The sequence below is a fragment of the Mastigoproctus giganteus genome, chromosome 4 (genome assembly GCF_048544385.1).
Source record: "Mastigoproctus giganteus isolate SK-2022 chromosome 4, ASM4854438v1, whole genome shotgun sequence".
Taxonomy (NCBI): Eukaryota; Metazoa; Arthropoda; class Arachnida; order Uropygi; family Thelyphonidae; genus Mastigoproctus; species Mastigoproctus giganteus.
In genome coordinates, this window is record NC_143578.1 from 107,252,833 (window position 1) to 107,278,883 (window position 26,051).

The 26,051-nt window shown below is 37.8% G+C and overlaps 1 protein-coding gene across 3 annotated transcripts in view; it reads right to left on the reverse strand.

The window, feature by feature from the left end:
* The window catches only part of PIG-O (phosphatidylinositol glycan anchor biosynthesis class O), a 145,493-nt gene that overhangs the window by 22,197 nt on the left and 97,245 nt on the right, over positions 1–26,051 (reverse strand). For all 3 annotated transcript variants that reach the window (XM_090372867.1, XM_090372864.1, XM_090372866.1), the window contains exon 6: positions 20,102–20,409. In XM_090372867.1, coding sequence (XP_090228993.1) covers positions 20,102–20,409 — 308 coding nt within the window. The remainder of the gene's footprint in view (positions 1–20,101; positions 20,410–26,051) is intronic.

Consider the following 26,051-nt stretch of genomic DNA (forward strand, 5'->3'; position numbering starts at 1 on the left):
TGTAGGTCTCTCCCCCTGACAGGGCTCCAATCAGCAGCAGCTGTTTGGCTGACTTATGAAAATATTTGTTTTCTCCAATGCAAGTTTAAATTCCATCCTGATGTCACTGCTGAATTCTTCATTGATCCAAATTAGCTGTTAGAGTTGCTTGTCAGTTGCCACATAGAGCTTGATGTCATACATGTACATGAACGGGATGGAGCGTTCAAGTTTTTCTTCCTTCTTTGAGGGTATATCTGTAATGGCTGTTATTGAGCATGTTTTGTTTGTTTGTTTGTTTTGTTATTTGGTTTTTAGGAGCATTAGCAACTAAGGCCATATTGCTCTGGGATATGCGATGGTCATTCCCTGACCTTTCTACATTCTCCGTATTTGGTGGTGACGGGCTCGTCTAATCAACCCTGGTCTAATCAAGAAGCGACTGCTACGCACTGCTGCTCCTTCCCACCTGGCTACGGAGGCGCCATTATTGAGCATGCTGGATAGTGAGTTCAGCACTAGACAAAACCAGCGGACTCAGTGCATCTCACTGAAAGATTCCTCTCTATTGATGGGATTGGCATAGTTATGATATTTTTGACCTTGACGATGGTACTCCATTTCGACATCGTTGTTTCTAGAACATTTGTCACTATCGGGTTAACCTTGTAGATCTTCACCATCTCTGTTAGCCAGCTATGAGGCACAGAGTTGAAGGTGCCACAGTAGTTGATGTAGGCTGCATACAGGTTGCAGTGCTTCTTGTAGGCTTGTTCCATAGCTGCCATGTCGATGATCAATTGCACTTTGCTGAATCCAAGGAGCAGAAGGGATGCTCCTTGCATCCCTTCTGCTGCTCTGTCACAGTGTACTTGCACCTAGCAGAGCAGTTTACCTGGATAATGAATTATTTAGAGATAATCCCAGAGTTTCTGACTCAAAGAATCGCCCAATTCACAGTTTCTTGTACCTTGGTCATTAGGCTTCAGATGGGCGATTCTTTGAGTAAGAAACTCTGGGATTAACTCTAAATAATTCATTATCCGGGTGAACTGCTCTGCTATGTGCTAGCATGCAGGTGAACCTCTTGTACCAATACTTGAGGATGTTATCTATCCCTGGGGTTTGGCAGTTGTAGAACTCCCTGATCACCTATTGTACTTCTTCCTCATGAATTTCCCATTCTGTCATCTCTTGTATGTTGTTGATTTTTCTTCCATTCTAGTTCTATCCAGGGGGCTTGGATGTTATGCCTTACTTCACTGCTCCATATTTTGCCCAGAACTCCATGATTGTCTTCTGCACAGGTGGACCATTACCTTCTTTACCTCTTATGTGATACTTCTATAGAAGGCCCTTCGGTTTTTATCCAAAGATAACATCCACAGCAAACAAATAGACCAAAAATCAGAGAACAGCAGAATACTTGAGGCTTTGTCCTTTAGGCTGTCACAGACATTGTCTCAGATATGCCAAGCTGTGCTTTCTATTTGGGAGCCCAAAATGCTGATGGAACTGATATTCAGGTGACACTCAAGTCAAATGGACCTAATTTCGGCAAAGTCTGGTCGGTCAGTGACAGCCAAATCCTCTGCTTACCCCTTCATGATGGTGGAGCTGTTAATAACCTGGATATCAACCCCATGTCAAGTCTTCAAATACAATACAGCACCTAGCTCACTATACATGACCGCCAAAGTGTGAATCACTGTAAGCCAGGGTCAAGTTGTAGTGCCTAGACCACACTGAAGAATGCTGCCTCTGTGTTACCAAGCGATACTATGGTAGATGACTCTCAACACTTATGCAATACCATATTGGAGGCATTGGAGGCTTGATATGGTGGAAGCCATGTTTAGTGTCCAGAACAAAGCTCTGGAACCCCCCCCATATCTCTTCCATCATGCAGTATGATTGAATGATTGATATCATTTGAGGTTATGATGGACATCATGGCAAGATCCAATCTTCCTTATATTTCGAGGGTAGAGCTCTGAAAGGGTGTTCACAGGCAGTCCGCTGACCAATCCTATTGGTAATGTTCTAGGAGGCTTCTGGATCAGCAAGTGTATAATCTCGCTGCCTCTACTCTGCCAGACAGTGACTGGAGGAAGTCCATGTAGTGTGTATGCATGCGTGTGGGGGCAAGGGAATTGTCAAGACCACATTATGACAAAGAGCTGGATATATTCTTACCATGTGTACACCATACCAAAAAATTTTATTACTTCATGCAGCATGTGATCCCACCTTTCTTACTTCTGAATACACCATGAATTATCAAACTAATAGAACAAACTTATATACAAAAAGATCTAAACCTATCAAAAACTTCTTGTTCATTTCACAAATATCCGTGGTCTCAGTGATGTCCATTTCTGCTTACAGTCTGCCAAACCACATATACTTTTTCTGACAGAATACCAGTTATCAGTTGATTCAACCACTGCTCATCTCTGTTGTCTGAATTATTCGCTGTATAATTCCTTTTGCTTCAAAGGTGGTACATGTGCATATATCTGTTCTGATATTTTTTGCCAGAGATTTAGTAATTTGGAATCCCTCTTTCCGATCTTCTCTGGCTTAAATCTCTCTACCACATTCTGTCAAATTTATCTGTTGCCTCTATCATTCTCACAATTTCACTAATCACTTGGAACTCTTTCATTTCCTCTCTTTGAAACTTGACTTTCTCCAGGCCAACTTTCCTAACAGTAAGGTAATTTTCCTTGCTGATTTTTAATGTTCACAACTCCAGCTGGCTTCCATTTTCTAGTCACAGACCCACTGGTTGAGAAGCTGAGGCTTTTGCAATTACTAATAACCTCATATAGATTCATTTACCTACCAGAATATCAGACAAACCTGAATATCAGCCAACACACTTGATCATTTTCTCAAAAATAACCCTTCTAAGTACACGGTTGAGGTGAGTGGTCCTCTAGGCACCTCAGATCACAACTTGGTGATGGTCTCTTTTCAAATGGAGCCTTTCTCTCATGGCCATTCTCAAACTTGTGGTTTTTCGCATTTTAAGAATGCAAAATGGGATGATCTGCGAGATTTCTTTTATTCTTTTCCTCAGTTGGATTACTGTTTCAAATATTTTGATGTCAACGTTTGTTCAGTTCGTATCAGTTAAATTATTAAATAAATAAATTTTCTGTTTATACTCTGTAATGACCACACGGTCAGAGTTCACAAAGTAGAGAGAATACAAGAAAAATCACCATATTTAGCAGTCACTGGCTTGAACCCTGGTCACTCAAGGCATATGTACCTATGTTTTTTTTTTTTTTTTTGGTAGTTGTTGGCGCATCAGCTTCTGTGGCCATAGTGCACCTCCCAAGGTTTTTGCAGTACTTTGATCCAAGCCCGAGGCGGGATTCGAACCCGCGACCTTTGGGTTGCCAGGCAGGCACTTTACCCACCTGGCTAGCCCGGTCAGCATGTACTTATGTACCCTCACACCAGACCACATGGCTATGGTGGCCTCATTCTTGTAGGGATGAATCCTTTTATTCCCCATTCCACTTTAAAATCTTGTCCTTTATCTAAACCTTGATTTTCCAATAAATGTGCTAAAGCTGTTCAAGAGAAGAATGTTGCATTTTCAATGATACTCTAATTTCTAGACAAGATCATATATCTCTATTCGGGATTACGTTGACTGCTAATCTCTCTCTCTCTCTCTCTCTCTCTCTCTCTCGCACAAGCACATTACAAATCTTGCTTCCTCTGCATATAAAAAAATTGGGTTTTCTCTTTTGCTATCAGTGTTACTTTTCTTCCAAATAGCTGTTCGCTCTGTACAAATCTGCCAAACCATGGAATATTGTTCCCAATACCTCTCTCACAGAGGCGGATCAAGCCAAGTGGGGGCCCAAGCGGTAAAAATTTCGGGGCCCTCAAACTCAAGTTAGAAAAAAAAATTTTCAAGAAAACTCTCATTAAGTTATTAACAAAAAAGAAAAGTAATCAAAAATTTCATACCATAACACATTAAATTAATTTATTAAAAACATTTTTTACATGAATTTCCATCTTGCTTTATTTCTTGCAAATTCGCCAATTATTTTTGCAGTGTCAATTCGGCTTAAAATTTCCTGCTCTATATACAGAATGGCCATATTATTTAATCTTTCTTCTCCCATAGTACTCCTTAAATAATTTTTTGCACACTTTAAAACAGAAAACGATCTTTCTCCTGACATTAGATAAGGGAATTGTTAAAAAAATTTTCAATAATATTTCAACATTCAGAAATGTGCAAGACATTTCTTTGGCGGCTCGATAGATGTCTGGTGTGGTTTTTATGGTGTCCTCGTTTTCTTTTAGAAATATTAAAAAATGGTCAAATTCATCTTCAAAATTACAAACATCAATGTCTTTTTTTTTTATCCTTAAACTTTTTTATCGCATTCTTTTTTTCTTCTATTAATAAATTCCAATCAAAAAATATTCGAAAAGGCTCTACAACAACTTCAAAGTCTGAGTTCTTCGAGATAGTTCTGCCTTGGTGTTATCACATATGGCAAAATGAATTGACTATGAAATTTTCTCTTATTGTAAATTCACGTCCGACTTTTTTGTTTTCATCAAAAAACATTTTTCTCTTTTGTTGTCCACGAGTTTGTCCATCTTCCACATTAAATGATAGCGCTGATAAATCAGTTGCCTCTTTTTCAACTTTTTCAAATTCTTCTCTGAAATTATTGATAAAATTTTCTAATGACTTCAGTAGGGTAGATCCTTTCAATAGTTCGCACTCCACTGATTGCAGTGATTTTCTAGTAGCATTTATTCTTTGTAAAATAGTATTCCAAATCACTGTCATTAGTGCGGTTTCATATTTGTCCATTTTCTTCAGAAGTGAAGTCACCTCCACTATGGTAACTTTTTTTTTTCTTCTTCTGAATTACAAATTTCAGTTAAAGCCTCTTTTACATGGGTGAAACCAAGTTTTATAGCTAATACAGCATCTGCTCTTGCTGACCATCTTGTTGTTATTTGGTTTTTAGGAGCATTAGTAACTAAGGCCATATTGCTCCGAGAATATGCAGTGGTCATTCCCTGACCTTTCTACATCCTTCGTATTTGGTGGTGACAGGCTCAAACCCCAGTCTAATCAAAAAGCATGTGCTACGTACTGCTGCTCCTTCCCACCTGGCTACAGAGGCACCTCAATGACTATCTTGTATTAGAAACTCTTTTCACTGTGATGTAATGTTTACACATTTCTAGATAAAATTTTCCAGCGATGGGTTGATGAAGGAAAAAAATATGTGAATAAATTCTGCACAAACATAAAATACTCAATTGCAGCGCTACAACTTTCTGCAGCAAAATTTCCAATTAAATTTAAGGAATGATTAGCACACGGAATAAAAACCGTACATGCTTGCAAACCTGAGTACTTACCTGACATATTAGAAGCATTATCAAATGATTGTCCTCGACAGTTTTTAAAATTCACTCCTAATTTTATTAAAGTTTGCAAAACTTCTTGTTCCAAATATGAAGACGTGTTTATCTATGGGAATGAATTCCACAAATCTTTCCATTATATTACCACAGGATGAAACATATCTTATCACAAAAGTTAGTTGATCGACATGCGAACCATCGGGAGTGGAATCAACAATTATACTATAATAAGTCGCAGATTTGATTTCTTCAATTATTTCCGCTCTTACTTGATTTCCAAATTCGTCACAAATAATATGAGATAAATAGTTTACATTTCCTCATCCTTGGTTGGCATATTTTTGTAGCATCGTATTAATTCAATAACATCGTATTCACTTAGATATTCCAAAATTACAAGCAGGTTAAATAATTTCCTTTCCTATTGGAATCTTTGCTTTCATCGTGACCCCTAAATCCTAATCCTAAACGACTCAACAATTTTATTGTTGATACAATTCTTTTCAACACTTCTCTCCAGTAACATTCTTCTTTTTCCTTTTCCTGTAATAGTTGAGTATCAATTCTATTGAATTTTGTTAAACTTTTATACAAAGTACACTTGGCTGGCATGTGTTCTTTTGAAACTTCATGGTCCGATAAAATAACAGTTATTGATCTCCAATTTTGTAAACCAGTTATTAATTTAGACTTTATTGTTGAAAAGAGTTTTCAAGGGTAGCAGTAAACACTTTTGCTTGTTTCTGAAAATACCAGCCAATTTCTCTTTTCCATAATTCCATTTGATTTCTTTCTGTAGAAATGATCATAAGACAGTCCTCTGTAATATACTTCATCTCTGAACATACACTGATTATACACTGATTTTAAATTCTCTATATTCCTAATATTTTTTGGTTTGTTATTAAGAATATGATCAATAATAGCATCTGTTAATATTGTTGGCCATAAAGCTATATAATTTATTACTTCGATGTCTATATCGAAGCGCCTTTCTGGACTATCTCTACCTTCTGCATTTTTGCAATCCCTTTTTTCAGTAGCAATTTCAACCTCTTGTTCTTCTTCTTTCTCTTCTTTATAAAAAGTTTCGAACGTAGGCAATTCAGAATTATCTGACATAGATGTTGATGGCAACCCTGTCTCTGTATTAACTTTTAAAAATTTATGCAATGAATTTCTTTGGCTTTCAGCAATTTCCAGGTTTTTTAACTTTTTTCGCTTTTCTGCCCCACTTTGATGTCTCTTCATTTTTTCTGTGAAGAAAAAAAGTTTTTTTTTTGTAAAATAGTTTAAAGCTTTTAGCCTCGCAAGCAATGCCTACTAAAAATATTTTTTTTTTATGATAATGTTGTTAAGATGTTAAAGAGAATTCATTTTTACCTGTCTCCAATCAAAATATGATTTAGCGTGAGCATGAGGGATTTCTTGCAGGCTGACGGTGATCCTCCGAGTCCAGAGTTTCCGGGCATATCCAGGGCGGTTGAGAATGCAAGGGCAGGATCAAGATCTAGCAGGCGAGAACGAGCCCAGGGCTGGCGAGCGAGAGAGACTGCGGATGAGTGCTGGCCATTCAGAGAGCTGGTCAAAAGAGAGCTTCAAGGTCTAGCGGTCGAGAGAGAGAGAGAGAGAGAGAGAGAGAGAGAGAGAGAGAGAGAGAGAGAGAGAGAGAGAGAGAGCAAGTCTTCTCGCCTTCCAGGTTTTGTGTGTTAGAGTTGGGGGTGGTCTCTTTCCCATGTGACGTCACTGGACATTCGTCATTGGACACTGTCACTGGGGAGTGTTTTGAGAGACTAACTGTTACCTGGAATTCCAACCACATTCTTCAACCATCCCCGAGGCAACCCTTTGTTTTTATTCTTCCGGGAAGTATTGACCATCAGGAGCCTTTCAAGCTTATGAGCTAAAGGGCTTATTCTTTGTCTAATCTTGGGTTGTTTCTTTTCATTCTCATTTACTTAATCCATGGAATGTTGAACCCTGGGATTTCAACCTTTCTGGCATGCGGGACAAAAAGGCTTTACTCCTCTTCTAATGTTGGGATGTTTATTCGTTTTTATTCAAGTTTACTAATTCATGGCATGCTGAAAAAGAGGTTCCTTTTTAGGGTTCCGTAAAAGTAGAAAAGGAACCCTATTAGTTTCGTCATTCTGTCTGTCTGTCTGTCTGTCTGTCTGTCTGTCTGTCAGAGCCACTTTGCTCCTAAACTAGAAAAGTTACAAACTTGAAATTTTTACCATATATGTAGTCCTCTGACCGCATATCAGAAATCGTATTGAAATTTGAATTGGATTATTATTTTTGGAGTAGTCGTTCAAAAACCTTGAAAATTTGCTCATTTTGTCGCTGAAAATTTCAGAAACACGGTTATAATTCGGAAATACAAGAGATATCAATATTGTTATTATTTGGAGAATGTTTTAAGAATTTTCTGCCCAGTGGTTAAGAAATGCCATTAGGTACAATGAATGTCAAAAAATGAAAACTTTCACACCCTCCCACACCATCATTTTTTAGTGAATAAAATTTTAAAAAATTCAGATTTATTCTATGTAATGAGATCTTTCCAACCATATACAGCCAGGCCTCGCATAATGCGAGTTCGATTAATGCGATATTCAGTTAATGCTATTTGAAAAATGATACCACTTTTCCCCTTTACACGATGCAAATTTCTAGTTAACGCGAGCCGACCGGGTAAAGTGACTGCCTGGCAACCCAAAGGTCGCGGGTTCGAATCCCGCCTCGGGCTTGGATCAAAGTACTGCAAAAACTTTGGGAGGTGCATTATGGCCACAGAAGCCTATGCGCCAACTACAAAAAAAAAAAAAAAAAAAATGTAACGCGATTTTTTTTTATGCGATAGTTGAAAAAGATTTGAATTGCGCGTTAAGCTTACCGCGAGTCGTACGGTCAATAAACAAACGTTTGCCTGCTGCCCACCTCTGTGTGTTCCATCAACCATCGGAAGAAAATGTGTTTGTCTCCTGCTAATAAAGTCAATGCATACTTGCATTTAAAAATTCAAATTTTTAAATGAGCCAGATGAAAATGTTACCGCGAAGGAGATAACGGTAAAAGAATTAGATGAAATCTTTCGTATCGCATAGAACCTCAAACAAAAGGTTTCATGTTTTCTGTGATATTTATTTCGCCAGGGCCCCAGAGAAGATTGTTGTCGGCTATCGGAAATTGATTGATGAAAAGAGAAAGTCAACACTGTTCAAATATTTCTGAAACAGTAATTTCTTCATTGTGTATTTTATGTCAGAGGTTCCCAAAGTTTCTTGGTTCACGGCGCCTTTAATGTCTCAGTAATTTTTTCAAGGCACACCCAGACCAAAAGAAATACCTAACAGTTTCGTTTAGTAGTTAGGTCCAAACAACTTAATAAGAAATGCTGAAATTGTGAACTACCTCAAGCTAGTAGTTCGCGCGGTGTCCGACAGATGTCGAGTATCGCTGTGTTTCCCTCGAAAATTTTAAATATTCGTGGCGCACAATTTAAGAACCACTGTTTTATGCAATAAACATTTAATTCCATAATTATTTTCATTATCTTTTACATTATATACAGTTAAAAAGTTATTTAAAAGGTATTTTTAAAATTCTTTATGGACGTTCCAGAAGGTCAAGGACCAATTATAATTTTTCCTATTGGTTATGATATTCGATTAACGCGTTTCCGTTTTGCGTGATGCGCTCACGGGACGAATTAATCGCGTTAATCGAGGCCCGCCTGCATTACACTTTAAGAAAAAAATATATATATTTTTTTCAAAGATCTGCCATTTTTACCCTTTGATTGTCGCATTTCGTAACCACTGGACACAAAATTCTGAAAAAAAATCTACGAATTACTGTATATCTCCCGACCAACGATAATTAAGAAATTATCGATATCTCTTATATTTTCCGAATTATGATTGTTTTTCTTACAAAAAAATCTCATTATGAAAAATAGTGATTTGCTTTTAAACTAAAATTACAAACCTCAAATTTTTATTTTATATGTAGCCCTGTTTCCGCATACCATAAATTGTATTTAAATTTAAATCAAATTATTATTTTGGGTGGGGTCGATTTTTTTGTGTAATTAAAAAAAAAATATATTTACTTAATTTGGGCCTATTTATACTATACTAGTTTCATCCCCTGATGTCCAGTTAAAAGTTAGAATCCCGCCAAAACTCAAATAAATTCCCTTCAAAAGCTTAAATAATACCGCGTTATAGGAGGGTTGATTGTATACAAAAAAACAATTTTCCTCAAATCCTAACGAAAAGACATTTTAAGACCTCGGGCCCCTTAGTATTCCAGGCCCTACGCAGCCATTTAGTCCACTTACCGCTTAATCTGCCTCTGCTCTCTCAGGCACCCGAATTCCATTCAAAGGAGGGTTAGGTTAAATAATGACTCGTCTCCAACAGTCTCTCCAATCTCTGTCTCATAGATGTTCTGTTTCTGCTCAATGCCTTTTCTATAGATACTTCCATGGGCACTGTTCTTCTGAATTGGCTTCCATAATTCCCGCTCTTTCTTCCAAAGCAGGTGAAACACATGCTACAACCAGTCAACATCCTTTTACTGTCCATCTTCAAACTCGCAGAACCAAGTTTTCTTCTTCCTCATTTATTCATTCAACTTCTGTTTTCTGGAACATCCTTCCTTCATATGTATTTCCTGAAAATTACAATCTATAGAAGTTCATGTCTAATGTTGGCAAATATCTTCTTTCATCTTCCGAACCTTCAACCCATGCATGGTACGAAGGACCATAGGTTCTAGTACCTCTTGTGTGTGGGGTTTCATAAAAAAAAATTTTCAATGTCTTTTTTGAGGATGCTCTTCACTTTTCCAATCAGATTCTTTCTCCTATTACCTTGTTGGTACTGGGTCAATTGGCCTATCTTCACTCTTAGTTCTCCTATCTTCTGCTGAAGCCTTCTTTCCCACTCTAGTAGTTCCTTGTTTTTTTTTTTTTGTTTTCTTTTGCTGTTGTTCTCTTGTTTCACTTCCACTGATCCTGGATGCTGCTATGGTAGCACAATACATGGTTGCGTGGATAGCCTCCAGCATCACTTTGTTGCTGATAACATAATTTGGTATTATGTGCTGCTGAGGTGGCCTGTGACTTGTCAAGCTCTTCCTCTTCTGGTTCGATGTTTTCTATATTCTTCGTTCTTGGATACATTAAGCAGGATATGGTTGTTCATATCCTGCTTGATGTTTTCCAACCTTCCAGGACCTATGACGTTCTTCATGACAATGGTCATTCTCTGGTAAGCTATTTGCTGTTCTGCAACCTAAACAGTCAGGAATTCTTTCCAACGACCTTGTATATAGTTTTGTCCTGTACATTGTCAAATCGGTTACTAGCTTGCTTACTTCATAGTATGTTTGCATGATGAATGTTTTCATTTTAATGCCCAATTTCATGCAATGGCTTTTCTTCCCATCCCAAATGGTCACTAGTGTAATGACCAGGTTTCCAGGTGCACTGGAAGCACTTCTAGTTTGGTGGCCTGGATGGTTTTGCCCTTTCCTTGTGGTAGTCATATGGGAGACAACACTTGCTCCACTGTTTTCCCCAGAAGGAGTGGAGCATTATGACTATTATTAGTAGTAGTAGTAGTAGTGTTGGCAAATGACACAAGGAAACAAGCATATACAGTATGAGACAAAAAAAAATACCCAACTCAATTTATTCAAATTACCCACTTCCAACAACACCAGATGGTATTTGCACCAAGAATTAGTTTCTTTCTGATTGTTGGAACAAATCTGCTGAAAGCAAATTTGCACACATCTATCCTGCAGCCAACCTTTTTCAATTTATAATCCATTACATGAGAAAGAATTAGAATACCATCATCAATAAGTTTGCTCAATCCACTTAGAGCCTTAAATATTTAAATCAGGTCTCCTCACAAGTGGCTAATTTCTAAGTGCTGCAATTTGCAGAACCGAAGTCTTTTATGGTAAGAGTACCCCTTTGTGTTCTAGACTAATCTGGTTGCTTTAGTCTACACCGGTTCCAAAAGATCCATGTCTTTCTTAAAATGAGGCTTCCAGACCTTTTTGCAGTATTCAAGATGTGGCCTAACCACTGCCTTATAGAATGGGATAATCACCTCCTTGCCCAGGCTGGCAAAGTTCCTGAATATTATTCACAGAAACGCATGAGCTGTTAGCAGACTGCATTGCTCAAGGAACTTCATGTTGGACTCTACAATTACCTCTAGGCCTCTCAATCTCCACTACACTGAGTGTGGTACCTTGTAATTGTTATATTATTTGGGGATTACCGCTACTCATATGCAATACTTTGCATTTTCCAATGTTAAACCTCAATTGCAACTTTTCGGTCATCTGCCTAATTTATCTAGGTCTTGCTGCAGTAATATGCCTTGATTCCTATCATTAACCACCATGCAAACCTTTGTATCATCTGCATTTGTATCATAAGCATTTGCCCAGCAATGATTCCTGTGACTCCACTAATAACATTAATCCTAGAAGAGCAATGCCCATTTATAAACACCCTCTGTCTTCTGCCACTCAACCATCCCTTTGTCCACTGATGACACAGCTCCAGTTTGTATAGTAAGGAACAGTATCAAAATCTTTTTTGAAATCTAAGTATATGATGTCAAAATTATTATTTACATCCAGTTCCTTTCTTACTGTCATAGTACCTGAACAAATTGGTCATACAGGATCCCTTCCCTCTTAATAAATGCTACGATTTCCATATAATTCCATTCCTGTTAAGATGATCCAGCAATACTTTAACTACTGACTAGATTTTTATTCCTAGAGCAGAACTCAAGATTACAGGTCTATTGCTCACATCACCCTTGAATTCCCCTTTGTGAAGAGGAGAAGGGAAGCTCCCCGAATTCAAGGACCCTCTCATAATTATGACCAAGGGTTTACTTACCTCTTTTTGCTGCTTCTTTTAATATAACTGGATAGATCCTATCAGCCTCAGATGACTTGTTTACTTTTAGCTTCATCAATTTCTCTTCGACTTTCTTCTCACTGATAACAAAAATCATTTAGTTTCCAGGTCATAATCTGGTGTACTTTTGGTGCTCCCATTCCAAAAACATTTGCATCAATGCAGATGCAGATGCAAAATATTTATTTAGTTTGTCAGCAATCTGAACAGGAACATCAATAGTTATGCCATACAGATCTATTGGGCCAATACTTTTCACCCCTTTCCTTCTTGTAACCAAAATTGTAACCAAAGATTTATTTACTACTTTTCTTCATATTCTTAGCCAAGGACTTCTCATAATCTGCCTTCACTTTAACCCCCTTAGTGAACTGACTGCAAACTGGTTTGTACTTACTGTAGGTTTGTATGTACTCCACCAATTTTTAATCGTACCATACAATTTTCTTTACTACCACTAGTCTCATCAGTATATCTGATATCCCTTATCCTTGACAGTAGTTATATGTTTAAGTATTACTCACATCAATAGTTATGCCATACAGATCTATTGGGCCAATACTTTTCACCCCTTTCCTTCTTGTAACCAAAATTGTAACCAAAGATTTATTTACTACTTTTCTTCATATTCTTAGCCAAGGACTTCACTTTAACCCCCTTAGTGAACTGACTGCAAACTGGTTTGTACTTACTGTAGGTTTGTATGTACCCCACCAATTTTTAATCGTACCATACAATTTTCTTTACTACCACTAGTCTCATCAGTATATCTGATATCCCTTATCCTTGACAGTAGTTATATGTTTAAGTATTACTCACATCAATATATTATGATGACTGCTACAAAATTCTTGATATGATAATCAAATCAAGTGTATTTCTTTCTCTTGAAGTCTCTATAAGCTGCTGTAGACAACCTCATCCAATAAATCATAAAATTTCTGCCTGTGTGAGCGACCAATCCCAAAGTTCTAGTCAATATCTGGAAAGTTAAAGTCTGCATTATAAGACAGTCTGGCCCACTCTACCTCTTGTCTGTGCAGTTGTTCATTATACTCAGAGTCATTAGCTTATAGCTCCTACTCTCATTTTAGTTTTCTGAAAGTTAAAGTCACACCAGACTGACTGAACATTGCATTGGCCACTCACATCACTTTGGATTCTATGTGCTTCTTAACCAAGAGAATCACTATTTTTCCCTCCTGGGACAACCCAACAATACACTACATATATTCAGACAGTGTCCTGTCTGAATATATGAAGATGAATGAAAGAAGGAAAATGAGCAAGTGATCACTATCACTGTTCTTGTTCAGTGTGCCCCTAAACACATCATAAAAAAGTGTGTACTGTGTAAGTACAACAAGTGTGCAGATGATTTGAGTGCATGAGAAGTTTGTGTTGTCCTCCTAAGTCCCCATACAAGATTGCAGTGGGGAAACCCAATGGGAAATCAACTTGACCTTGCTGATATCATGCCCTTTCTTCCATGTGGCATGACATAGGAAAGCTGATACTGGATTCAGCTAGTCTGGCCAGAGTGGAGGTGGGGGAAGATGGAAGAAAAAGAAGGGGAAAAAAGGAAAATAAAAGGATGATGGGAAAGGGAAAACACAGTGAGATTTTTCCTTCCACATAAGGCACCCTTGCCCTATGACTACTCCCACTCTCCACCTCCCATCCCAACATTTTTTGTGCTGTGCACCCTATCACCAGAAACCTTTTACATGTGTTCCCATCCCCCATTCTCTGTCACCTCTTTCCACATCTTCCTCTTTAGCAGGGTTTTTTTCCCCTTTTTGGACACTCCCTAGTAAGCTCAGGCACAGTCCAAGGTTCACCCTACCAGAGAACTTTCCACCTGTACTACACTTAGCTGCCTCCTCGTGGTGGTGGACAGCAACGTAGGGTCCCTGGCGGGACCCTATGTTGCTGTCCACTGGCTAAATGCCAGAGGAACGTAAGTGCTAAAGCCAGAGGTGTGTAACCAAACACTACACTACACTACACTATGCAAACTAACACTAAAACTTACGCTATCTCTGGTAGTTACAGAGTGGTAGCATCACAATGTATACTATGCTGTTTGTAGGGGGTGAACCTCTGGGCCGTGCCACTTGACAATATACACTATAAACAATATCCTTCCTGTGCAGTTGCCATGTTTAGGTGTTACCTGTGTCCTGTCTGGCTGAATGATGAATGCAAGATGACAAATGTGTTCAAGAGGATTATCCTATAAATAAATTTTTAAAAAAAGTGTGCACTTATGTATATTTATGTGTCATATATATAGTAGTAGTAGTAGTAGTATATGTGCAGTGTGTGTGTGTGTGACATCATGCCTCTTCCCTCTTTGAGGCATGGAACTGCTGACACCAGCTACAGCTGGTCATATGGTATCTCCTACAGAGAGCCACTGTGCATCCACAATGTGATCTTCTCTCCCCCAACACACAGGGCACCTGGCTCTAGACAATCCTCTTCCCTGTGTAGAGGGTAGGCTCTTCCATAGGGGTGCCCTCTAACTTATTTCCTTATCTTCATCTGTTCCTTCCTTTACTGTCTCTTTACTGTTTGTTCCCTCCTTTACTTACCTTTACTGTCTCACCTGCTCTCTTTTCACCTTCCAGAGCTGCTGCTGTTTTTTTTGTCCCTCTCTGGCAAGCTCAGGTGCAAACCGGGGTTCACTCCTGCCACAGACTATATCTATCTCCTACTATACCCTGCCCTCCTCAGGGAAATCTGAGATCTCACCAGGGATCCCATGGCTAAATGCCAGAAGAACAACAAACCAACACTATACTACACTACATTACATTTCATACATCAATACCAAAACTTACACTACCTCTAGCATTTACAGAGTTTGTACTGTGACATAGAAAATACCAAGTGGCACTGGAGATCCCTGGTACTGCTTGAAAATAAATACTATACATTATGTCCTTTCTGTACACATTGTACTCACCACATTCAAATTCTGCATCACATACATCTGAGTGCCGCCATGTTTCCGATATCCCTACTATGCCTGTATTTGTTTACTTAATCAGTACTTCAAATTCATGAAATTTGTTTGCTATACTCCTAGCATTAGTGTACAAGCATGTATACATGATGAGCCCCATCAGGCCTTGTAGTCTGATACCTCACTTTAAGTTCTGGATGTCCCAATAGAAGCAGTGCAAGAATCACTTTCACTTCTGCTTGCAGTTGCTTCCTATATTTCAGAGAGCTGTAATTTCGGTGTGCTGTAATTTTTGGAATGCTGAGAAATAACAACATTCTGAAATCCTCATTGGTTCTAAAATTCATAAATAATAGTTGGAAAAAAAAAAAAATCTGGAATTCATAGCTAAAAGCAAACACTTACTTTTAGTAAGAGCTGTAAATCAGAACAAAACTCAAAAATTTTATCAAAATTTATTCTATACACATAAACTAACCTCAACACAAGTAAAAAACAAATAAAAATATGTACCAGCTATAAACAAATACAAATCATTCATGCTAAGAGCCCAGAGCTTAATCAGTGTGCCAAAAGAGCCAAGCAGTTCATTTCAGATGCCTTCACTTTTAAACCACTCTTATAATGACAACCTAAGAACAATCACCTACATGCATTACAGTGCACTGGGTGCTGTGCTGTGATGCATATAATACTAACCTCAACACAATCAAAAAACAAATAAAAATTTGTAACAAGCTATTAAAAAAAACGAATTGTTGATGCTAACAGCACAGAGTTTAATGGGTGTGCCAACAGAATCCAGCAGTTACTTTAGTGCCTTCACTTTTAAAGCACTCACATATTAATAACTTAATGCATTAGGATGCTGTGCTGTAATGCATATAAGCATTAAAGCACAGCAATTGAAGTAGTGTTGAATGCTCATATGCATCGAACATGGCAATCTATTAGTCTGTGTATCCCCCTCCCCCAAACTAGAAGATATCAGACCCTAATGCCTCGAAAGCATGAGCAAATATTTTTTTAACCCTACTGTTTAAGTGGATCCTATCCCTGTAAAAACAGTCTCTCCTGTTAATAGGCATTAAGCTCTCATTATGTATTCCTTCCTATTATGTCTGGGCAGACGTGATGGCACTTTAAATTTTGATCCTAACAAAACTTTTTCTCAACACTGCCTTGTACTTGTTAGTTAAATCCTCAGATCTGTTAATCTTAATATTATTAATACCAATGCATACAACAGTATCACCTTTTTAACTCTTAAGAAATGATGCTGCTCTACAAATGTCATCAACTTTAGCCCCTGGCATACAAATCCTGGTCCTATTCCATCCTTTTTACACAATACATTTCCTGTTTCTCTGGCAAGAGAATCACTGACAATTGCTACCTCCTGTAGGACCAGAGATCTCTGCTGTTAAGGATGTTCTCATGCTGTCTGTTGTTCAAGCATGGACTCTAACGTAGAGCTGGGTAGTTGAGTGCCTGATGGGTTCCTCTCTTTATTCCTCTGAATTCACACTTAACCTTCTCATGCTCTTTAAAAACGAACATACACAAAAGCATCCACCATTGGCTGTATCATGTCTGGCTAAAAGATAGTTTTGCAAAGAGACAACAAGCAGAGCATATTACAAAACTGATTCATAAGAGAATTGGCATCGGTAGTTCTTTCTCAAGCCAAAACATTCACGCCGCTTTGAGCTTTTTGTTTTTCTACTCTAGCCTGAGGCATTATTCTAGCTAAATTTAAGAATGCCACATGAAACTGAAAGGTAAGAGTATAATATAACATAGCATAATGAATATAATATAAACGCTATCCGGATTATTCAGTGGCAAATAGTAAGTACTGAATAATTCAGATTATTCAGTACTTACTATTTTAAGTTACAATATGTACTATGTAATACAGTTACATTATTGCATTTGCACTATCATATATTTACAGTTTATGGACTTAATAAAATTAAGTATAATTAAGTACAAATTAACTATACTTCTATGGAATTATATAGAAGACTGGGCAGATAATCACGTTTATATCGCTGGGCATATAATCAAGTTTATATCGCTCTATAACAACAATATAATCAATACTACATTTATATAATTTTTATATTGATACTATAACAATGGTGGCTATATCATTATTATACTGATGCAGTAACAATGGCATCAGACTAAGTGTGTTCGGAAAGTCACTGTGCACTTATATATTTATTAACAGACGTGTTTCAATATAGAATACAGGAGGTAAATTGAATGACAATTATAAACAATGTTGAAAGTGTCAATACAGGCTTGGATCCTTCTTATTTTGTTTCTAAACACCGCTATCAGTTGCTCGGTTGAAATAGACTGAATGAATGCTGTTATCGCTGCTTTCAAGTCATCCAGCTTGCGCGGACAAGCTCGATACACTGCAGATTTTGCTGCTCCCCATAGATAAAAGTCTGGTGGATTTAGATCTGTGAGCGTGGGGGCCACACGTCTGTTGAAATAATGCGGTCTCCAAAACATTCCTTTAACAACTGCGAGATGTGTGGGCAGTAGCATTTGAAACCATGAGTAATTGACTTTATCACTTGTCATCTGACCGATGAAAGTATGAAGAATCTCCAAACAATAGCACTCTTGGTTTATTGTGTTCATCTCTCTCACACACACACACACACACACACACACACACACACACACGCACACACACACGCACGCACACACACACACACACACACACACACACACACACACACACACACACACACACACAGGGTAACTCAGAAGTTTTTTTTTTTTTTTTCGGCTGGTGCAGCATAAGCCTCAGGCTTCCTTGTACCATATGGCTAATGATAATAATAATAATAATATAGAAAACAGGGCCAACAATTCGACGTCTGGAAATCGCAACCCACACACAAACCTTGAAATCATGTAGGGGTGTTTCGTGAAAAGTGTGAGGATTATTGGATGACCGCAGTCTTGAATTTTGCAAATTAACATAACCCGAGAGATGGAACCATGCTTCATCGGTGAAAAAGGTCACATCCAACACATTAGCTGTATTCTCTTCTATAAATCGGTTAAACCATCTGCAATAGCGTATTCGTTTTTCATGATCAGTTGCTTTCATGTATTGCCATTATTTTGTATGGAAAGAGCTTTAATTTCTTTCTGACGGCTTTATGAGCAGTTCCAAGACCAATATCATGCTGCTGAGCTAACTTTCGTAATGACTTTGATGGACTCTGCAGCATACTGTCAGAAATATCCAACAGTTTCTCCTCCGATAGCTTTTCTGGCCTTCCACAGCATTTGACATCATCCACTGCTCCTGTTTCCCGAAACTTATCAACAAGGTTACGAACTGTATTGCGATGTGGAACAGGTGTATCTGGGAATTTGTCGGCAAATCGCTGTCACACCAAATCTGTGTATCTACCACCTTCTCTGAATATGTGTTCGACGAGCCATACACGTTCTTCAGTTGTTAAAACCATATTGGGATCAAAATCTGAAATATAAACAAAATATGATTAGAAAAGTGCACAATGACTTTCCGAACACCCTGTACAACTCACTTTTTAAGCAATTTGAAAACCAAGTAAAAAACAAATTACTGTAGATCTTGGCTACATATATACAGAACAGGTAGGCTGATGCCAAAAAAAAATAAACATAAGTAACAAGTGCACTATTTATGATAATAAATGATAAATGGCTGGAAGTCAAGAGAAGAATAAATTTTGGATGGTTAGCATTCAGGAAATATAGTTACATACTGAAGAGCAATATCCCAGTTTGTCTGAAACGTAAAATAATGAACCAATGTATACTCCCCACCATGACTTATGGAAGTGAAACTTGGGCACTCACCAAAAGAATGGAAGAGAAGCTGAGAACTACACAGCGAAGAATGGAACGAATTATATTGGGAATCAGACTGTTAGATAAGAAGAGAAACACATGGATTAGGCAGCAAACTCAAATAAAGGACATACTTATCAAAACTAAAGAACTAAAATGGTCTTGGGCAGGACACATAGCTCGAAGACATGATGACAGATGGACTAAGAAAATAACAGAATAGTACCCAAGAGGAGCTAGAAGAAAACCTGGAAGACAAAGGCGGAGATGGATAGATGAAATTCGTGAGTTTTTGGGTGGCCAGTGCTCAAAACAGAAGGAACTGGAAAGTTGCTGGAGAGGCCTTCATCCTGCAGTGGATTGAAAATGGCTGATGATGATGATGCTACTTAAGTGCTGAGAATGAAGACCTTGGCTACATATATACAGAACAGGTAGGCTGATGCCAAAAAAAAATAAACATAAGTAACAAGTGCACTATTAATTTTAAACAAAAATATAACAAAACACAATTTTTTAGTAATAAAAAATTCCACTTAGCAGTTCCCAAAAAAGCATTGTTCACTGTAGTCTTAACAGCAGATACGCTACCAATTAAAACCATTATTATCAATTTGGCAAAGAGGCTGCAACTGACGATATTTCTCGATATGGCTAGATGCAGAGTCAATACAAGCAATACCCTGCAAGTCTCCCTGTGGTGTGATGACAATAATATGGTAAGTACATGTTTGAAGCAAGTAGTATTGAGAGGAGGAAGAATAGTAATGCATAGTGAGCATAAAATCAAAAAAGTATGTTGAGGTACAGCATGTGTTGAGGTATTTTGTACAATGAAATATCTATCTAAAGAGAAAAAAATATATAGAAAAATTGCATTTACTCACTTTTATTCCATGAAAAGTTATGTACCTAAATACAAGTTGCAGTAAAGTGCCACTTAAGTGCTGAGAATGAAGACCTTGGCTACATATATACAGAATGGGTAGGCTGATGCCAAAAAAAAACTGAGATGAGAAAGTGTTCAATAATATCAGAGTTCCAGGCAAAAGATAACTGGTAACATATCCTTGTGTAACTGTGAAGGCAGATTGCCAATGGATGGCAGAAAACACGGGTTGATGACCTGTGGCATAGAACCAATGGTTGGACAGTATACCCCAGGTAACAGCTGATAACCACGAAGATGACTTTTCTAAAAAGTTAAAAGAACCAAAAGGTATATTTTTAACACAGAAATTACATTTTCATAGCACAGTAAACAACAGCAAAAGATATGCAAACTAAGTATAAACAGCTATTAGCAATTTAAATTAGAAAGAAAAATGCCAAAATGGAAGAGTTACATCAGTGGTTCCCAACCAGTGGTTTGCAAAAGTGTTCAAGGGGCTTTGCACTAAAATGGCATCTGCTTAGATTTACATAGGTATAAATTTTTATTAAACTACAAAATATAACTAATAATAAATAATAAAGTAAGATAAAATTAAATATAAAGTAAAGAATTGCCAACGAAAGAAACTACATCTCCCACAATTCCTAATAATTAGTTAACTATCTTACAGTATATTGTGTTAAATAAATATGTTTTCCACACGAAATATTTTTTCATTCTCCGATTGTTATGTATAGGTACTTAATAATAATTTTTATTATTACTCAATATCGCTTATAAAAATGTAGCACAGGAAATATTTTATAATAAAAATTTGGAACTAATATACAATTTCAGATAATATAGGTTTAGTGGTTCGCAATAAAAATATGTTGAAAGTGGTTCGCGAGGCAAAAAAGGTTGGGAACCGCTGCGTTAGATTAACCTTCTGTTGCTAGTATGGCATCTGACAGATTTTAAATTTTTCTATTTTTTTTTTTATTTTAAATGGAATCAAATCTTCTCATGTACCGCCAAATATTCTTTGACTGGTTATACAGTATTTTCTGTTTTCATCTTGATAAATTACAAGGCATTACTTTTTTTGTGGTTTTTGATAGATGCCAGCTGAGTAGAACAGTACCGTTCTGCTTGACAATTCCCATGTGGCACCTATGAGTTGCCAGCAACAAGTGTCTAATCTTGTGATGGAGCTTTGATTTTGCTGGCTAAACACAAACAGTTGACAAAAATACATTATTATTATTATTAATATCCATATGATGCAAGGAAGCCTGAGGCTTATGCTGCACCAGGAAAAAAAAAAAAAAAAATTCCCAAGTAACCCTGAGAGAGAGAGAGAGAGAGAGAGAGAGAGAGAGAAAGAGAGAGTCAAAAGTAGAAGGGAATCACCAAGAAAGAGAAGAATGATGATATCCAGTTCACGACCTTGGGTGTGCCAAGCCCATACTCACCAGATGTGAGCCCCCCGGGGTTAAGATTGCTTCTGCCAGATACCATGCAAGCTTCTAGGTTTCAAATATAGAGAATCAGTGACTTTGAAAATTGTGAAAAAACTTTATTATTGTTATTATTGTCTAATATTTTCAACTTTTCTTTCCAGTTTTCTTTCTGATCACTCACTGAGGGTGATGGTAGATGGCTCTCTGTCTTCTCCACTAATGCTGGTGTCCCCCAAGGTTCAGTTCTTTCCCCCACTCTTTTCCTCTTGTATATTAATGACCTTCTTCCATTGACAGGAAATCCTATCCATAGTTTTGCCGATGATAGCACATTGCATTACACTTTCCGTTATGAGAAACCTTGCCCTGCTCAATCAGCTTCAATTTCTCGAATATCTGCTACCAATTCCTTAAATGCCGTTCTCCAGGTAATTCTCCAGTGGAGCAAAGACAACTTAGTTGATTTCAATCCTTCTAAAACTCAGTCTTGTCTTATATCTCACAAAAAGGATTCTTCTGCTCCTATGCTTATCTTTGGTGACACTGATTTCTAGGCAAGCTCCAATCTCTTGGCACAAGCACATTACAAATATTGATTCCTCAGCATCTAAAAAACTTGGTTTTCTCTTTCGCTCTCGGCATTACTTTTCTTCCAAACAGCTGTTCACTCTGAACAAATCACAAATCCGCCCTACCATGGAATATTGTTCCCACATCTGGGGCAGTGCCTCCAAAACCTCTCTCAGGCTTCTAGATTCTATTCAGAAGAGGGCAGTTAGGTTAATTAATGACTCATCTCTAACAGAGTCTCTCCGCTCGCTGTCTACAGATAATTTTCTACAGATAATTCCATGGGCACTGTTCTGAATTTGCTTCTATAATTCCCGCTCTCTCTTTCAAAACAGTTCAAACACGTGCCGCCAAAAACCAACATCCATTTACTGTCCAACTTCAAGCTCACATGCCGTTTTCTGGAAAAACATTCCTTCGTATGTCTTTCCTGAAAATTATAGTCTACAGAAGTTCAGATCTAATGTCAAGAAATATCTTCTTTCGTCTTCTCAAACCCCAATCCAAGCACGGTACTAAGTACTATAGGTTCTAATACCTCTTATGTTTAGGGTTTCCATAAAAAAAAACAAAAAAACTGGGTTTAGCAAATCATAATTAATAGATCGTTTCGGCAAAAAAAACTAAAAATTAATTCTTTATATTTAATTAAAACAAAATAGGGTATCAAACAGATGCCATATGAGTATCTTTGTTAAATTGAGGGTGCAAGTATAAAATAAAAGGTTAAATTCAGCACAGAATCAGCATGAAAGAGATAATATTTAAACCATTCATTACAAGAAATACATATAATAATTCCAAGGAGTTAAAAGTAATAATGATGCAATTGTTCCAATAGGCAAAATATTAATAATGATAAAACTAGCTATAAAACTAGTACAGCATATCACTGATTGCACATGAGTCACCTGATCTATAGTGCTTATTTGTAAAACATCTAGTATTACTGGCTTTTGAGGTATTCCTATTTTTGTATATTTTACTGGAAAAATGATATCTGCACTGTAATATATACATTATTTAATGACTTTATCTGCAGTTTTATTACCACAACTCCATTTGTATAAGGTGTACAACCAAAGCATTAAACTGGAGCTGAATATAGGATTGTGAATACTAGACCCAAATATGGCAAGTACTATTTGATGGGAGTTACAATCATGCAGCCAAGAAAGTTGGCATGTTATGTAACATGCTGTTTTAATAAAGAAAAAAATTAATAATATAACTTGAACTATGAAGGAGTCAAAATCTGTTGCTATGGAGAGAATTAAATAGTTTAAAAATCACAATATGTAATTTCTGAATAGCTGCTTAGTAATTAACTGAATGGATACCATCTAATGCTATGAAAAAACCTTCCTGTAACTCTTCTTATTGGTTCATATCTTAATGATCATTATCTAAATTCTTGTGTTACAAATATTTTCTTTCGTCTTCTCAACCTCCAACCCATGCACAGTACAAAGTACTATAGGTTCTAATATCTCTCGTGTTTGGGGTTTTCATAAAAAAAAAAAAAAAAAAAAAAAAAAAATAGAGTTTGTTTGTTTGTTTGTTTGTTTGTTTGGGTTTTTTTGGCGCATTAGCAACTACGGCTATAATGCGCCAAGACTAGGTAATATTTAAAAAAAATTTAAATTTAAACTCTCGGTGACCTAATTAGTAAGGCCACCGTGTCCAGATATATAATAACAAAGATATAAGAAATAAATCAATAGAGACGTAACAATAACATGAATTAAATACAATTAAAAACTTTTATTGATTTAAAGTAGCTAAAAACAGCAGACACGTTGTCATTGTCGGATAAAATCTGACTGAGTGTATAAGGCTCAGTCAGATGATTAAAAGCGGTAAAACGGGTGCTGCTAAAATCTGGACAGTCAATTAAAAGGTGTCTGATCGTGAAAATTGTGCCACAGGACACACACACATAGGAGGGTCATCAGCCCTCAGCAAAAACGAATGAGTTAAATGACTGTGTCCTATGCGGGTCCGGGTGAGAACAACTTCCTCCTTACGATTCCTGCGCAGACTAGACTGCCACGGTTCAATTACAGGCTTTATATGATATAATTTATTTGCAGTCTGTCTATTCCATGAGTCCTGCCATTGGGAGTGTATCTTTTGGTGTATTATTTGCCTGTAGTCTGTATAGGGGACTGACAGGCAGCGGTTATTATTGGGAATTGCTGATTTGGCTGCGGCGTCAGCCAAATCATTTCCCTTAATCCCAATGTGGCTAGGAATCCAGCAGAAGCGGATATCATATTCACATCCACGGAGGAAGTGACTCTTCTGCTGAATACTAGACAGAACTGGATGAGGATTATATCTCACAGATATTAAAGCCTGTAACATGCTGAGAGAGTCGGAATATATAATGAACCGTTGGTATTGGCATTCACTAATGTGATCCAAGGCTAACTCTATAGCGTGCAGCTCTGCAGTAAATATGCTGCATTCAGAGGGAATCTGCTCCGATGTGGTGGTATCTGTAAAGACAGCAGCAGATCCCACAAATGATTCCGACTTCGAACCGTCTGCGTAGACTGGCGCGAAGTCGGAATATTCAGTTCGGTGTGCTGAATGAAGCTGCAGGTAGACAGATGATGGAGTGTCCGACTTTCCCCAATTTCTAAGAGACAATTCACATTTTGGGACATGAGCATGCCAGGGTGGAAAGGGTTGCTTTGGTGTTTGGGCAACCTTGTCTACCTTGATATTAAGTTCTTTGATTAGCTCTTGGAGACGAATACCAAAAGGACGATTGGCAGTCTTACGGTTATTGTATAAATTTTCCCATCGTGGCTCAAAAACGAATGGCCACGTAGGATGGTCTGGCAGGGATTTCAGTTTTAAAGCGTACTTTAAAGACAACTGCTTACGTCGAAGCGATAACGGTGGTTCGTTTGCTTCGACGTATAAGCTCTGGACAGGAGATGTTCGAAATGCTCCAATAGCGATACAGAGAGCCTGATGATGGACAGGATCGAGCCATCGAAGTACACTGCCTCTGGCCGAATTGTATACCAGGGACCCGTAATCTAGTCTGGATCGTACAAGTGCACGATAGATGCGTAGTAGGGTGCATCGATCCGCACCCCAAGATGTTGAGGAAATAGAGCGCAGAATATTCAGCCCTCTTGTGCACCTTGTGTGGAGTTGACGGATGTGATCCAGAAAGGTCAGCTTTTTATCGAATACGAGTCCCAAGAATTTTGTGTCCGCTGCTACTGGAATTGCATTTTGTCCGAGCTTTAATTCAGGTTCAGGATGAAGATTACGCTTACGACAAAAGTGTACGCAAACGGTCTTCTCCGGCGAGAACCTGAAGCCATTAGCAAGTGCCCAGGAGTTGAGGCGATCAATAGCTTTCTGCAGTTGTCTTTCAATAACCCTCATGTTGCATGACTGACAAAATATGCTAAAGTCATCAACATAGAGGGCAACTTCCTCCAACTGTTTACAGTTGGAGGAAGTTGTTCTATGATGGAATTTACTTTGATGGCAAAAAGCGTGACACTTAATACTGATCCTTGTGGTACTCCCTCCTCTTGACTGAAGGAACAAGAGAGTGAGGATCCCACACGAACTTGGAAAGATCGATTGGCTAAAAAGTTTTTAATAAAAATGGGGAGTTGCCCCCTAAGGCCAAGGCTATGCAGATCTTTTAAGATGCCAAATCTCCAAGTTGTGTCATACACTTTTGCCATGTCAAAGAACACCGACACCAAGTATTCGCGTTTTAGGAAAGCATCCCGGATTGATGTTTCCAGTCTAATAAGATGGTCCAAAGAGGACCGGTTCCTTCGGAAGCCGCACTGGATGTTGGAGAGAAGGTCGTTTGATTCTAAGTACCACATTAAACGGGAATTAGCCATTCTCTCCAGGATTTTGCACAGACAGCTAGTAGAGCAATAG